This window comes from Cydia pomonella, chromosome 21 (assembly GCF_033807575.1).
Source record: "Cydia pomonella isolate Wapato2018A chromosome 21, ilCydPomo1, whole genome shotgun sequence".
NCBI classification, from domain to species: Eukaryota; Metazoa; Arthropoda; class Insecta; order Lepidoptera; family Tortricidae; genus Cydia; species Cydia pomonella.
Genome location: NC_084723.1, coordinates 7,298,865 through 7,313,158, shown reverse-complemented (window position 1 = coordinate 7,313,158; position 14,294 = coordinate 7,298,865). Strand labels below are relative to the sequence as shown.

Sequence of the window (14,294 nt, the reverse complement as noted above, 5' to 3'; positions counted from 1 at the left end):
CGTCGGTGGCAAATAAAGCATACGGCCCGCCTGATGGCAAGCAGTGTCCGTAGCCTATGTACGCCTGTAATTATTTGGATACATGGGAAATTAAAACTTCATGGCATGATGTTAGCATGTGAAGCTAATGCTTGGCCGCTGGTGGTCTAGCAGTAAGAGCGTGCGACTTGCAATCCGGAGGTTGCTGGTTCAAACCCCGGCTCGTACCAATGAGTTTTTCGGAACATGTACGAAATATCATTTGATATTTACAAGTCGCTTTTCGGTGAAGTAAAACATCGTGAGGAAACCGGACTAATCCCAACAAGGCCTATTAGTTTACCCTCTGGGTTGAAAGGTCAGATGGAAGTCGCTTTTGTAAAAACTAGTACCTACACCAAATCTTGGGATTAGTTGTCAAGGGGACCCCAGGCTCCCATGAGCCGTGACAAAATGCCGGGACAACGCGAGGAACAAGATGGCATGATGGTACAAGCTAAGTTTATATCGATACCCTAGTTCACAAATTTTACTAATTACGCGGAAATTTGTTTGAAATTTCGACTTTTTGTTTGTGCTGTGTACTATGGTCCCTGCTAATTACAACAAAATATTTCCTATAATTAGGATGAGTGTGAATAAGAGTATCGCATATAAACAATCTAGGTATGTAATTTTATGTAACTAATAAAATTTTAACTAAAATGGTAGCATTTATTGAACTAGGTAATTTAACTTCGACTTTGGATTGGAATTTGATGTCTTATTTTTACATTCGAGTTCGCTGATTTATCTCCTTTCTTGTGGTAATTCGCTGTGATTTCATTGTATGCAGGTCTGTAATAATAGAAAATCAATCATTACCAACAATAATCCATCTCTGCCGTTCCAGATGAAAAGATGCCCATGATGTTTACCCATATATTTCCACGTTATATTTTCATAATACAAACCTTAGCACCAGAAAAACGACTCTAAGCGTAGGTTCTCCTCTGCTGTCTGAGTCGGTGGTTAGGTATACATATACAGAGTAGCCCAAAAATGTGTTGACTATTTTTGTAAGGAATATTACTATAAGGTACTTGCATTTTTAATTTAATTGAATGAGAGGTTGAACATCTGTTAGCAAGCTTAAATAATCGCTATTGGCTTATTGAAAAAGTTAATATTTTGTGCCAAAATTTTACTTATAATTCAACATATGTAGGTATCCTAGTGTAAAATTCGATAGCGAAACGTGACGTACGCGGGATTTTGAGTTTCCAATACGTCCCACTTTGCGCGCTGTTTCTAAATCCCATACAAAATGAGACTTAACGCAAACGCGTACGTCACGTTTCGCTATCGAATAAATTTACACTAGGGGTACAGGTATGTAAAAGTTTATGTATCTAGGAAACTAATTCTACTTACTTACTTAAACACACTTGATTAAAATGAGTTGTAAGTAGGTAGTTTTTGTTCTCTAGGTTTTCACACCATGTTTAATATTTAATTATTGAAGCTATAAGCGTTCACGCCGCTTAGCATGACTTGCGTTGTCGCACGCGACTCCATTCCTTGAAGTCGCGTTTAATATAATTATATAGAGCCGAGCGCGACAACGAAAGTCATGGTAAGAGGTCTGAGTGTGCGTTTCTTGGACCTACGGTAAAAGCAAACGTACCCATCCGGATGGCCGATCCATGAAATGGTTCGTCTGATGATGTTGAAACCACCTTCTTTTGCCAGTGCGTCACATCTGCGCGTATCTTCTTCGTTCATTTTTCCATCCTCAGCCGAACTCCTGGAGGAAATTAATAATGTTTGCTTAGCCTGGTTCGGTCAGGGTACCTACTGTCCTATCTCTCTGCCACGACGGGCAGGAGCACTGTGGTAACTGTCGTGCCCGCCACGGGTATATTCACATTTTTCCCCGTGCCCCCGCCGGGCACAGATGGGAATAGGTGTTTTGATATTAATCATTCCTATTTGTCCCCGCCTCATGAATGCTGACGGTCAAATGGGGCGCGAACAAATGGGAATGCACCACGACACGGGGCGCAATGCTTGCTCAGCATGGGATTCGTCCGCACGCGTGTCAGCAAACATAGCTACAGTAGGTCCGCGGCAACCTCAACAATGATATCGAACGCGTCGTTATATTGCACACGACACGGCATTCATGGTACGCTGCAGCTAATGTAGTTTAATGATGCTTACATGAGACAGTGGATGAATTCTCCATTGCAATGTGTGCTGGTGTATAGGAATGGAGGTACGCAGTTCTGCGTGCCGTTATCAACTTTGAATACGGATGAAATGCCTATGAGAACTTCTTTTGGACCCCTCCAAGTGATTATTGGACCTCCGTGATCGTTCTACAATTAATAAGTATTATTATTTTATTATTAAAATTAGTTACAGTTAGTTGTTACCGTTGTTACAGTATTACTACCAAGCAATTGTGAAAACAACAAAATGAATAAAACAAATACAAGAAACAAAATAAAACAAATAAAAACAAAACACGAATTAATTCGATTTGGCCTACGACCGTCTAATCCGGCGTAGGGATCGGTAAGTTGCCCTGGAACATCGGAAACACGACACCTTTAGGCCAGAACTCCGCGATAGTGTTCAGAGGGCCTACCGCGAACACCGTAGTTCACAAATTGTGGGCATTTTGCTCTTTTATTTCAATTAAGGCGTAATTAGAGTGACAGAGAAAGATGCCCGCAATTTGCGAACTTCGGTATATATTTGCGATAAGCCCTCAGCAGCGGCCGCACGACGTTCTTCTTATACCCACCTTCGGAAGCCGGTGTTTCTCGAAGATACCCACGCTTGTCAAGTCTAACAAGTCCTTGATTACCTTAACTTACCTCAGCTAGTTTAAAATTTGTGTTTGTTGGGAAGGGACAAAAATGAACAAAGATTTGTCAAGTGTTATGAGTAAGGAGGTGAATAACACATTATTAAAACGCGACGCGACGAAAACCGACGCGACGCGAAGCCGCCCAACGCGAAGCGTGTTGAATCGAATCAAATTTTATTGTACTATTTTCTATGACCATCGCGAAGTCATGTGCGGTGTTCATAGTATGATTCTGATCATAGAAAATAAATTTGATTCATACGTCGGTTGGCGTCGCGTCGCGTTTTATTAGCGTGTTTCGGCTTTAATTACTTAATTACTCGTCCAAAGGTGAAAGTTTCTTACCTGACAGATGCCTCTTTTCCTTGTAAAATGTCTTAAATAGACGCACTGCAAAGGAAACATACATTGTAGCATTAGTTTCAAAGAAAAGGGAGTAGGTAAGGTAGCAGAGAGTTCAGGAGTGCTTAAAGCTTCAATCTAATGAAATTATGGACCTTTAATCGAAATATCAGTTGCTTATTTATACAGTATGTCTCCCACTATGAGGCTTTAAATGCAAGGTTCGCTTCTACTTGCTAAATCGAGCTCTTTTTACTATGGGACTAACCCTGAATTCGCGATTTTTTTGGCTGTTCCATAGAAAACATCGACATCTGATCAATCAAAATGTATGGAGAAGCCGAATAAAAATTCGTGATTTCGGAATAGTTCATGTGTGATGAAGATCAGTCCATCAAATGTGGTTGGTGCAACTGCCTCAGTATGACTAGACTTAAATCGACCGGGATATAGACAGTGATTACATTTTATATTGTTTTTGAGCTCCCGATATTTCGATGCAGTTACATGCAATTTTATCACGGGTAACTGGAGATAGCGGGTGGGTGTCAAAGTTGTGTAGACCGCGCTCAGTCTACTCCCATTCATGCGCGTCGGCTGCGTTCAGTTTCAACACTTGTTGGCCTATCCAAGCACACCACACACACAGTGCCACTACGCGTGTTTGATTAAAAAGGTAACCACGGTCCATACATGTAAGTCTAATGAAACTAACCGTGAATCATTCAAAAGTGTCCCTTAGTGTGAGTTATTCATTATTCCACTTTCCTACCTTGCTTCCTACCCTCAAGGCCCCCGGCCCGCAGTCTCTTGCAAAATTCTCAGGTCCATCGTTATCTCCATCTGCGATAATATCTCCCGCATCATCAAGATTACCCTCATCGAAGCTGCAGATCATATACTTTTCTATTATACTTCTAAATATATCGTTGTCGAAGTCTTCCATGCACTCTTGTTTCGGGGCGAGCTTGACTGATCCGTAGAGGAGGAAGTCCTGGTTATAATCTAATGTGTCGTCCATCTGAAGTTTGAAAACACTGTCAGGTTAAAGAGTTAAATATAGATACAAGGGTCATACATATTTGAAGGGTAAAACGGGACCCTATTACTATAACTCCGCTGTCCGTCCGTCTGTCTGTCTGTCTGTCACCAGCCTGTATCTCACGAACCGTGATAGCTATACAGTTGAAATTTTCACAGGTGATGTATTTTTATTGCCGCTATAACAACAAATACTAAAAAGTACGGAATCCTCGGTGGGCGAGTCCAACTCGCACTTGTCAGATTTTTTAGCAAACTCGTTCGCGTCTTTCCTGTAGAAATTGCAAATAAAAGGTGTATTCCCATCTGTCCCCACTGGGCACAGATGGGAATACGCGCTACATACAAATCATTCCCACCTGTGCCCGCCTCTTCTATGGCGGGCGCAGATGGGAATACACGATCATGGGAATCTAAAGCTAATTTTTACGCGGCACCTTTACTTAACATACCATTTTTCAGTATTTGACACTCAAATAATAAAAATGGGATATCTATGTACAGTCAGCTGCAGAGAGAGGTGACCACCCCTGCATACAATCAGTCTATGCAGGGAGGGGTCACGTTTCTCTGCATCTGACTATACAGTCACGGACTTTAATTGTTGAGCCATCTAGGGTTCGAGCTAATTTAGTTGTTTATACTAATGGTATGAAATGTCCAATGTAAAGTAAATCCTGTACCAGAGTCGTTAACTTTGATTATATTGTCCACAGAAGTGACCTTTTTTAAAATGTCTGTGACCCACATAAGAGAGAAAGATCTATCGAAAGATCGCGGCTAAGAGAAATAATGGTTTACTCGCGACACGCATACATTCACAACGTGAGGGTGGACAGTGGAAATCTCAAACCCGATGGGGACTGTGCGCGTTGGAGGGTCTGCCATCTTGTGGCCGGAATCGGAAACATAAGCATGACGACTGGTTTGGCGTAGTGGGTAGTGACCCTGCCTACGAAGCTTATGGTCCCGGGTTCAAATTCTGGTAAGGGCATTTATTCGTGTGATGAGCATCGATATTTGTTCCTGAGTCATGGGTGTTTTCTATGTATTTAAGTATTTATAAATATTTATATATTATATATATCGTTGTCTAAGTACCCTCAACACAAGCCTTATTGAGCTTACTGTGGGACTTAGTCAATTTGTGTAATAATGTCCTATAATATTTATTTATTTATATTTATAAGCATATGTACCAAAATATGTCCATTGACACTTCACGCCAAACAATAAACTCCTAGTATTTCTTGAGGTAACTTTCACCGAAGTTTTCTACAAAAAGATCGTTATGTATAATGAAATATCGGAATGGAAATTTCATTTTGAACCGAATTTTCATTGCCATTTTCATGAAAGCGTTAAAAAGAATACTTGAAAAGTAAAACTCGCTAGGAGTAACAGAAACTAAAACTTTCAACCCCCTTCATATTCCGTTACTCCCGGGTATGGGTAAGTACGTTTAAGGAAACTAATGCCATTTAGTTAATTAAATAAATATATATATTTTTATTAAATGTTGCATATAGCGTTGTTGTAACACGGGCATTACATTTAATTCAACCAAACAATTAACGGAAATAAAAAAAACACGGTGTAAAATTAGTAAACAATCTCACTTGTCTCCATTTCTGCACATGCCCCCACCCAAACACAATAGCATTAGTGCCCGGTTGCCATTTAGTTAATTAAATAAATATATATATTTTTATTAAATGTTGCATATAGCGTTGTTGTAACACGGGCATTACATTTAATTCAACCAAACAATTAACGGAAATAAAAAAAACACGGTGTAAAATTAGTAAACAATCTCACTTGTCTCCATTTCTGCACATGCCCCCACCCAAACACAATAGCATTAGTGCCCGGTTCCTGCAGCCTATTGTCATAGTTGATCTCAATCTTGTTGGGTATGTACGAGCAATGGTCCAAGTATGTGTTGTCGTTGAAATCGTACGGCTTCTCCACTTGTGCTAGCGCCAGGTCGATGTTCGCCCACCGTTCTACTCTTGGATAGTCAAGTTGGTAATCTGAAATGTATATTAAAAATGAAAGAGTGCTGGTAGCCTAGCGACAAGAGCGTGCGATTTTGGATGCGTTTCGGCGTCAAACTCCGGCTACTCTGCAATGATTTTGCGGAACGTAGAATAGGCAGCAATACTACTCATTTAGCACCTTGCATACAAACTTCTATGTGGGGGGGTCACCTTTTTTTGCAGCTGACTGTACATATTATTTGACATTTACTAATCACTTTTCGGTAAAGGAAAACCTCGTGAGAAAACTGGACTAATCCAAATAAGTCTTAGTTTCCCCTCTGGATTGGAAGATCAGATGGCAGTCGCTTTCGTAAAAAACTAGTGCGTGAAACGCCAATTCTTGGAAATAGTTGCCAAGCAGATCCCAACTTCCCATGAACCTTGGCAAAACCATTGTATTTGCAGCAGGAAGCCCCCAAAAAATGAGATAGTGTCTTTTTATTTATCAGTGGATGACTTTTAGTGATTCTTTCAGCTAAGATAGCTTAAGCATTTGAATACGATGTTCCGCCTGGTGCGCTGAGTGCACGGGTCTTCGTTGAGCTCCTTGTAGTATGCATTTGTGTCTGTCTGTCTATATGTCGTGACTAGAATTTAGAACTGATCATTTCATGATGTGGCAATCATTTGATGAAATGATCGGTTAGCCATATCGTAAAAAAGTCAAACCTAACCTAACTGTATCATGAAGTGATCGATTCTGAAATAGTACCTATTTCGTGAAGCGATTAAAATGAATGAATGAATAGTTTATATTGTTTTCAATCCTTAAATTCCTTGATCTGGCCACGACATCCAGATATCTCACCTCTAGGTAAGCATTTGAATATGATCTTCCTCTTGGTATGATTAGCACACGCGTCGTAGTTAAGCTGCTCATAATGCACATATTTCTTGTAGCCCGCGATGGCGTACATGTGTTTAACGTCCTCGACGCAGGCGGCGGAGGTTAAGATGTACCAGGGGCTGACTATGGCACCGCCGCAGAGCCAGGCGTCGTATTGGATCGAGTCGTCTGCTTTTATAAAGTATACCTATGTAAAAAATGAAACATAAAATCACTGAAGATTATTTATTGTGTTACTGAAATAAGTAACACCACACTGGCACTGTGAAACTACAAAATTTGATGTCCCACAGGATAATATACCTTATGCAAGTTAGCGCTTACGTTGCTTGGCATTACATTAGTAATGGAGCGTCGTTAATAACAGCGTAAGCGCCGACCACCATAAGGTACCTTTATCCGTGGAATGTCACAAATAAAAGATAATACAATGAAAATACATAAAAACAAAATAAAAATTAAACATTGGATTTGGGAGACGACATAACAGCGTCGCGGCGTTCAGTCGTCTGACTCGACGTAGGATTCGGCAGGTTGCCCCGGAACCGCCGAAACACCACACTCTTCGGCCAGAAGTCTCATAAGATAATATGACAAGTGCTGGACTAGCCCAATCAGCCCAGCCTGCAATCTTAATTTAATGCAATAAATGTCACAAACGCATTAAAATACTCGGTCACTATTCCACGTGTTTTTGTTTTGAAGAAAATTTTAACTTTAGAAACAAAAACGCCAGTACAATTTTATAAAAAACTAGAGCATGCTATGCAGCTCAGGCCACCCCAAAGAGTATCTGTCTTTTCTTAAAAATAAAGATTGTACTAAAAAAAAAATATGAGTACTGTTAATGCAATTGTGCATTCAGACTGACTGTATCACCAATAACTTACCACATAATTCCTGTCGATTGTCGGCTCCTTTCCTTCTAGTACCCTACGGTCTGCTTTGGTTACTGCAACAATAGTTTATTTAAAATAGCAATTTTCCTGAACTTATTTACAGTCAGGCCATTTGATAAGTAAGATGATACCGTAGAAGAAAAAACGCGTAACTCTCACCGAAAGTTAAGATTAGGAAAGTAGACTATAAATTGCTAAATATCGACACATATAATAGACGTAGTCATTTATTAATAATATTATAAATATCAAATCAGGTTAATAATTTGCAGGAACATTCCTTCAAATTTTCAAAATTGTGTTTTTATTTTGCAAGTCTGGTACTTTTTGGCGAGTCGTTTTATGGCATATTATTAGTATCGTCTTAAAGCCGCTTGTACTTATATTCTTAAAAAAACTAAGTCGCTTATAAGTCGCGTAAGTTAACAAACAAATTCTGCATTAAAGGAAACATTACGTAAGCGACTCGTTCTCATAATTACGCCAATATTACATAATTAGGCATGGATTTTGTTGAAAATACAAATTTTATAAAAAGAAAACCACTTTCATGGAATGCTCCTTTAGTGCCTTTAGACAAAGAAATAAGAATTCAGTGGTTTTACGTCAAATAAAGGTAAAAAAAAAAACAACTGAATAAGATCAGGCAAAAGACCCACAGAGACTTACATTGTAAAATAATTAGTATCAATATGAAAATGTATTGCAAACTTGACGTGTGTTTATATAAAAACTTCATTATTACTGAACATGTTATCTCAATTCATCTCACGGCTGAATGACGTTTGACTTTGATGCACGATTGAAATTTTAATCAAATTTTGTAAGTTATTTGAATATGAAATCCGCTAGCCGGTCGCCCGCGGCACCGCTGTATACATTTCTCATGATTTAAACGTAAAATTATCCTAAAATATTTATTTTTTAGTATACTTATTTTTGGGTACTCAAAATGTAGATAAGCTTTCGTTTAAAAAGGAAACTGTAGGTATCCTAATTTGAAAGGGATCACATCCCCAATCCCCATTTTACATTGCACAAGCAACGTCATGTAAAATTCAAGAGCTATCGAGCTGAAGTACTCGCATCAATACTTTTGATTGCATCTACTCCGCTGCACTGTAAGTTTGAAAGTATTTTAACTTATACGCGCTTGAAAATTTCAGCGCTGAAAGTATTTTAACTTATTTGCGAGTTCGTAAACGCTCGATTTAGGAAAGCACTCAGGAAAGTTTAATCATAGTACATAAAAACTATAAAAGGGTTTCGAACCAACATGTATTGTTAAATGAACTATTTAACAGAGACTTATGAGGTCCAAAAATAACACCAGACTATATATAACTACAACTTTATTTACTATTTACACTGTATACAACACTCACTGCTTAATACGATTTTGAACTGACGACCTTTTTTTTGACATGGAAAACAGAGACGACCGGTCTTGTTTTTCTTTACCCTGAGTACTGACGACCTATTGTTCCTCGGACCCTATATATAAGCTCGGAAAAATCTTAACACCGCGTTGTAGAAAATACTCGTTGGGAACAAAGTGCCATCTTTTGACTTATTTGGTAATTAATTTTCTTTTACAACAAATCGCTAAATTGAGACTTTAAATGCAAAATATTACATACACGTGATACACGTTATTCCAAATAATGGTTTGCTCCCCTGTTGAAGTGTACATTCAGTTGAAATGTGAAATTAAATTTTATACCTACATAATTAAGAGCCCTTATTCCTTGGAGCGTTATTCGATTTCACGAAATAATGCTCGATAGATGGCGTTGGCGCTCGGTACGCGAGCGCCGGCAACGCGACGCGCGTTTCAATGCAGACTAGAATAATCTTGATAGTTTTCAATATAATTTCAAGCAACATTAATTTTAGTGTTATATGATATCATATGGGCACTCTTAATTTTATTTTATATGCACAGTAGTTTTTTTTTATGTACACTACTACTAAGTGTACAGACTACAGAGTGTACTATAACCCATGCTCTTTATTCTGTCTCTTTCACACCAATGGAAAATGAAAAAGTTAGTAAATGACTGCAGGTATAAATAAAGTATATTAGTGCGATAGAGAGACAGATAGTGTTTTGTTGTCGTGACGTAAAAGATTGTCATGTTGGCTATGCACCCATGGCGCCTAGCCAACATGACAATCGTTTGCGCATGTTAGTGCGATAGAAAGACAGATAGTGTTTCGTTGTCGTATCGTAAACGATTGGCATGTTGGCCACACACTTGCTTGGTGCCTAGCCAAAATACCAATCTTTTGCGTATATTAGTGCGATAGAGAGACAGTAGTGTTTCGTTGTCGTATCGTAAACGATCGGCATGTTGGCTACGCACCCATGATACCTAGCCAAGAAGCCAATCGATTGCACATATTAGTGCGATAGAGAGACAGATAGTGTTTCCTTGTCGTATCGTAAATGTTTGGCATGGTGGCTACGCACCCATGCTGCCTAGTCAAGATGCCAATCGTTTGCGCACATTAGTGCTATAGAGTTTCAGTTTTATTTGAAATCACGTTAGGGTTTGTATTATTATTTTTGACCCGAATGAAGTCCATCCAGGTTCTCATGATGGAGTCAGGAGTTGGTCACCAGGAGGCCTACCGCGAGTTCTAGCACCAACTCCTGACTCCATCATGAGACCCTGGACCTCATCTAGATCGATGGTGTTCATCAGGGCAAATCTATTGAGCCCAAACACGATGGAGTTATGATGAGTAGATTAGGAGTTCTGGTGACCAACTCCTGACTCCATCATGAGACCCTGAACCTCATTTAGATCGATGGTGCTCGTCAGGGCAAATCTATTGAGCCCAAACACGATGGAGTTATGATGAGTAGATTAGGAATTCTGGTGACCAACTCCTGACTCCATCATGAGACCCTGGACCTCATCTAGATCGATGGTGTTCGTCAGGGCAAATCTATTGAGCCCACACACGATGGAGTTATGATGAGTAGATTAGGAGTTCTAATGACCAACTCCTGACTCAATCATGAGACCCTGGACCTCATCTAGATTGATGGTGCTCGTCAGGGCAACTCTATTGAGCCCAAACACGATGAGGTTATGATGAGTAGATTAGGAGTTCTGGTGAACAACTCCTGACTCCATCATGAGACCCTGGACCTCATCTAGATCTATGGTGCTCGTCAGGGCAAATCTTTTGAGCCCAAAAACGATGGAATTATAATGAGTAGATTAGGAGTTCTAGTGACCAACTCCTTACTCCATCATGAGACCCTGGACTTTATCTAGATTGATGGTGCTCGTCAGGGCAAATCTATTGAGCCCAAACACGATGGAATTATGATAAGTAGATTAAGAGTCCTGGTGACCAACTCCTGACTCCATCATGAGACCCTGGACCTCATCTAGATCGATGGTGTTCGTCAGGGTAATATTACTGACTGGGGACTCCATCATGAGAACTTGGACTTCATCCGGGTCAAAAATAATAATGCAAACCCTAACGTAATTTCAAGTAAAAATGCGTTTCTCAGAAAATCGCCGCCAAATAACACTAGACCCTACTCATAGTGTTGTGTTCCTGCCGGTGAGTAAGGTTGCCAGAGCTCAACGAGGGGTGGGAGGGGGTTAGGGTCGGCAACGCGCATGTAACTCCTCTGGAGTTGCAGGCGTACATAGGCTACGGATACTGCTTACCATCAGGCGGGCCGTAAGCTTGTTTGCCACCGACGTAGTATAAAAAAAAACCACTGAAAATCCATCAATAAGCGAGAGTCTGTTGTTAAGCATAGTTTAAAAAATGAACTTTTATTAAGATTTTCTAATCGCAGTATATAGCACTTCTCGGAACTCCGTAGCTGATTACGAACGCAACGAATGCCTTACAATCGAGCACAGGTCCGTCCTCTAAGCGCGCTCCGCGCAGAATGAGAGCGTGGCGTCGATGCTGCGTGATTTATACGTGTTTTAAAAAAATATAAATTTACGGCAATGTAGGTCTCATAGTTATGATTTTTTTTATAGATTAATATAAAGTTACAGTTTGCTATAATATTATTTTTAAAGCAAAATATGCATACAATTTGCGGAAAAAAAATAATAATAAAACCCTGTTTTCGCCAAAAAAATTAAGAAAACTCGGAAGATATTTTATCAGTTTTTTCAAATGAATCTTCGATTGTTAATCATTCCAGCCCCTCGTACGAGATATGTTGAATCAAATTGTAGTCATTCATGTACCAAATGATTCTTGTTTACAGCAAAATTGAGAACCGAAACGCCACATCTCACTGCAAAATTTGGAAAAGACTCCCAAAAAAACTCATTAAAAAAGAGGTTTAAAAGAGAAAATGAAAATTTGAACTGTTGGAGCCGCTAGTTTAGGAAACGATTATTTAAGTACGTTACCAGTTTTTGAATAAATACTAATAGTTACGTCGTAATCTTGAATGAAAAAGGAAGCATTTTACAAAATACGCTCGTCTGTAGGAATAAGGACTCTTAATACATGATGTCCAATGCAAGTGAAAATTGGTATATCGGGCGGAGAAAGAAGAGCGATATATATATTATAATTATTAAAAACCAAAAAATGAAAATTATGAATACTTCTCGCGAATAATCTGAGCTTATGCTTGTAGGGTTTCATTAGTACTCAGATAAAATCGGATTGAAAATGAATAACATAAGAAGATTTAACGTTTTTGTCCCCGGACATAGTTTGTATCAAAGCAGGACGTTCAATAGAGATTTTCAAACAATGTAGACCACGGTTTACATTTAAGGTCAGTAAACAAATATTGAAAAATAAACCAGCTGCGACATCCATCGATGGCAATGTTTTAATTTAACTGTTTATTCAAACCACTTTATTCAAAACAATTTAATCAAAACACTTTTGTACAAATTATTTAAATTGCCTTGTATCTCTCTCACACACGTTTTAGACAATAAGAGAAACAAGGGCAGCAAATTGTGTCTAAATCATTTAGCCTGTGTCAGGCGAGACACAATTTACCTGTGACATGCCCATTCATGTCGCACACACCATTCAAACGAACCAGTGTAAAAATGAACCAAGGATTTTTTTTAAATTGTGCAATACATATAATCTATATTTTTTTGCAAACGCAGCCTGATTTACCTGGCGGTAAGCGATTACCGCCGGCCATGGACACCCGCAACACCAGAGGGGTTGTAAGTGCGTTGCCTGCCTTTAAGATGAGAGTGCGCTCTTTTCTTGGAGGTTTAAAGGTCGTATCGGTCTGGAAATACCGCAGGCGACAGCTCATTCCACAGTTTATATAGTTGAATAAATAAATAAATATTATGGAGCAAGAACCTGCGCTCTAAAACTCATATTGTAGATGTAGCTCGAAAAGCGGCCAAGTTAATGTGGGACTGGGCTGGGCATGTCTGCCGCATGCCGAATGACTTGTGGGCCAAGATAAACACGAAGTGGGTGCCCCACTAGTCAAACCGGGGATCTGGCAGACCTCGTCGGCGATGGCGGGATAACTTAGACTCCTTTTTGAGGGACTGGCCGGTCGTAGCTCAAAACCGGGATGAGTGGAAGAAGAGGGGGGAGGCCTTTGCCCAGCAGTGGGACACAATAGGCTCGTAATAATAATAATAAGAACCTTAATAATGCTATTTTTATATTGTTATCGAACTTTTTTTTCATTTGGTTTTGATAAGCGCAATTTCACCGTAGATATACTAAAAAATCTTCTCCCGTGCTACGAAAACGTATATGTATTTTTGTAACTCAACGTAAAAGTAGGTATCTAGATTTTTATGGGAAAATTACATACATTTTTCGGGACAAGTTTAGTAATTGTATTTATTCCGCTCATAATGAGCCAGACTTTGCTTAAGTGTAAACCTGCATAATTCATTTTTAAAATTAATTGATTTTAAACCATAATGTCTATAAAAATAAATACAAGATTCTTTATTTTTTAAAATATATTTAGCATGTTTACACTCTTAGCCAACGCAGAGCTCTTCAAACTAGTTAAATTTTATCCATATCTCAAGATAAATAACCAATTTGCAAGATCGAAGTGATTTCATAAGTGCTCCGGGAACACACTAAGACGTCATTAGAGTGACAGAAAAAAATTCCCGCAATTGACGACCTTCGATTTTCGCAGTTATGGCCCAGTTTTGTGCGCTCTAAAAATCGGCCATGTTAGATTATTTTAAAGTCCGAATCTCGGTATGTGTCAGGAATACATGCCCAGTTGGGTCCCTTATTTATTAGGACCGGAGTGACAAATGGTT

The 14,294-nt window shown here is 39.2% G+C and overlaps 1 protein-coding gene across 1 annotated transcript; it reads right to left on the bottom strand.

The window, feature by feature from the left end:
• Window positions 1–672: 672 nt before the first annotated feature.
• On the bottom strand, window positions 673–8,786 carry LOC133529462 (uncharacterized). Its single transcript, XM_061867178.1, has 9 exons — window positions 8,677–8,786; window positions 7,999–8,060; window positions 7,070–7,295; window positions 6,038–6,252; window positions 3,951–4,199; window positions 3,182–3,226; window positions 2,182–2,339; window positions 1,646–1,765; window positions 673–816 (listed from the first exon to the last, which is right to left on the bottom strand). The coding sequence occupies exons 1-9, from the start codon at window positions 8,744–8,746 to the stop codon at window positions 711–713; spliced, it is 1,251 nt and encodes a 416-aa protein (XP_061723162.1). The 5' UTR covers window positions 8,747–8,786; the 3' UTR covers window positions 673–710.
• Window positions 8,787–14,294: the final 5,508 nt, after the last annotated feature.

What these genes read in the sequence shown, in the direction of transcription:
- LOC133529462 (XM_061867178.1), bottom strand. Translation starts at nt 8,746, where the DNA reads ATGAAGTTTTTATATAAACACACGTCAAGTTTGCAATACATTTTCATA. An exon ending in ATTCAAATGCTTACCTAGAG is followed by an intron (nt 6,253 to 7,069) that starts GTGAGATATCTG and finishes TATACATTTCAG; the next exon opens with ATTACCAACTTGACTATCCA. An exon ending in GAATTCATCCACTGTCTCAT is followed by an intron (nt 1,766 to 2,181) that starts GTAAGCATCATT and finishes AATTTCCTCCAG; the next exon opens with GAGTTCGGCTGAGGATGGAA.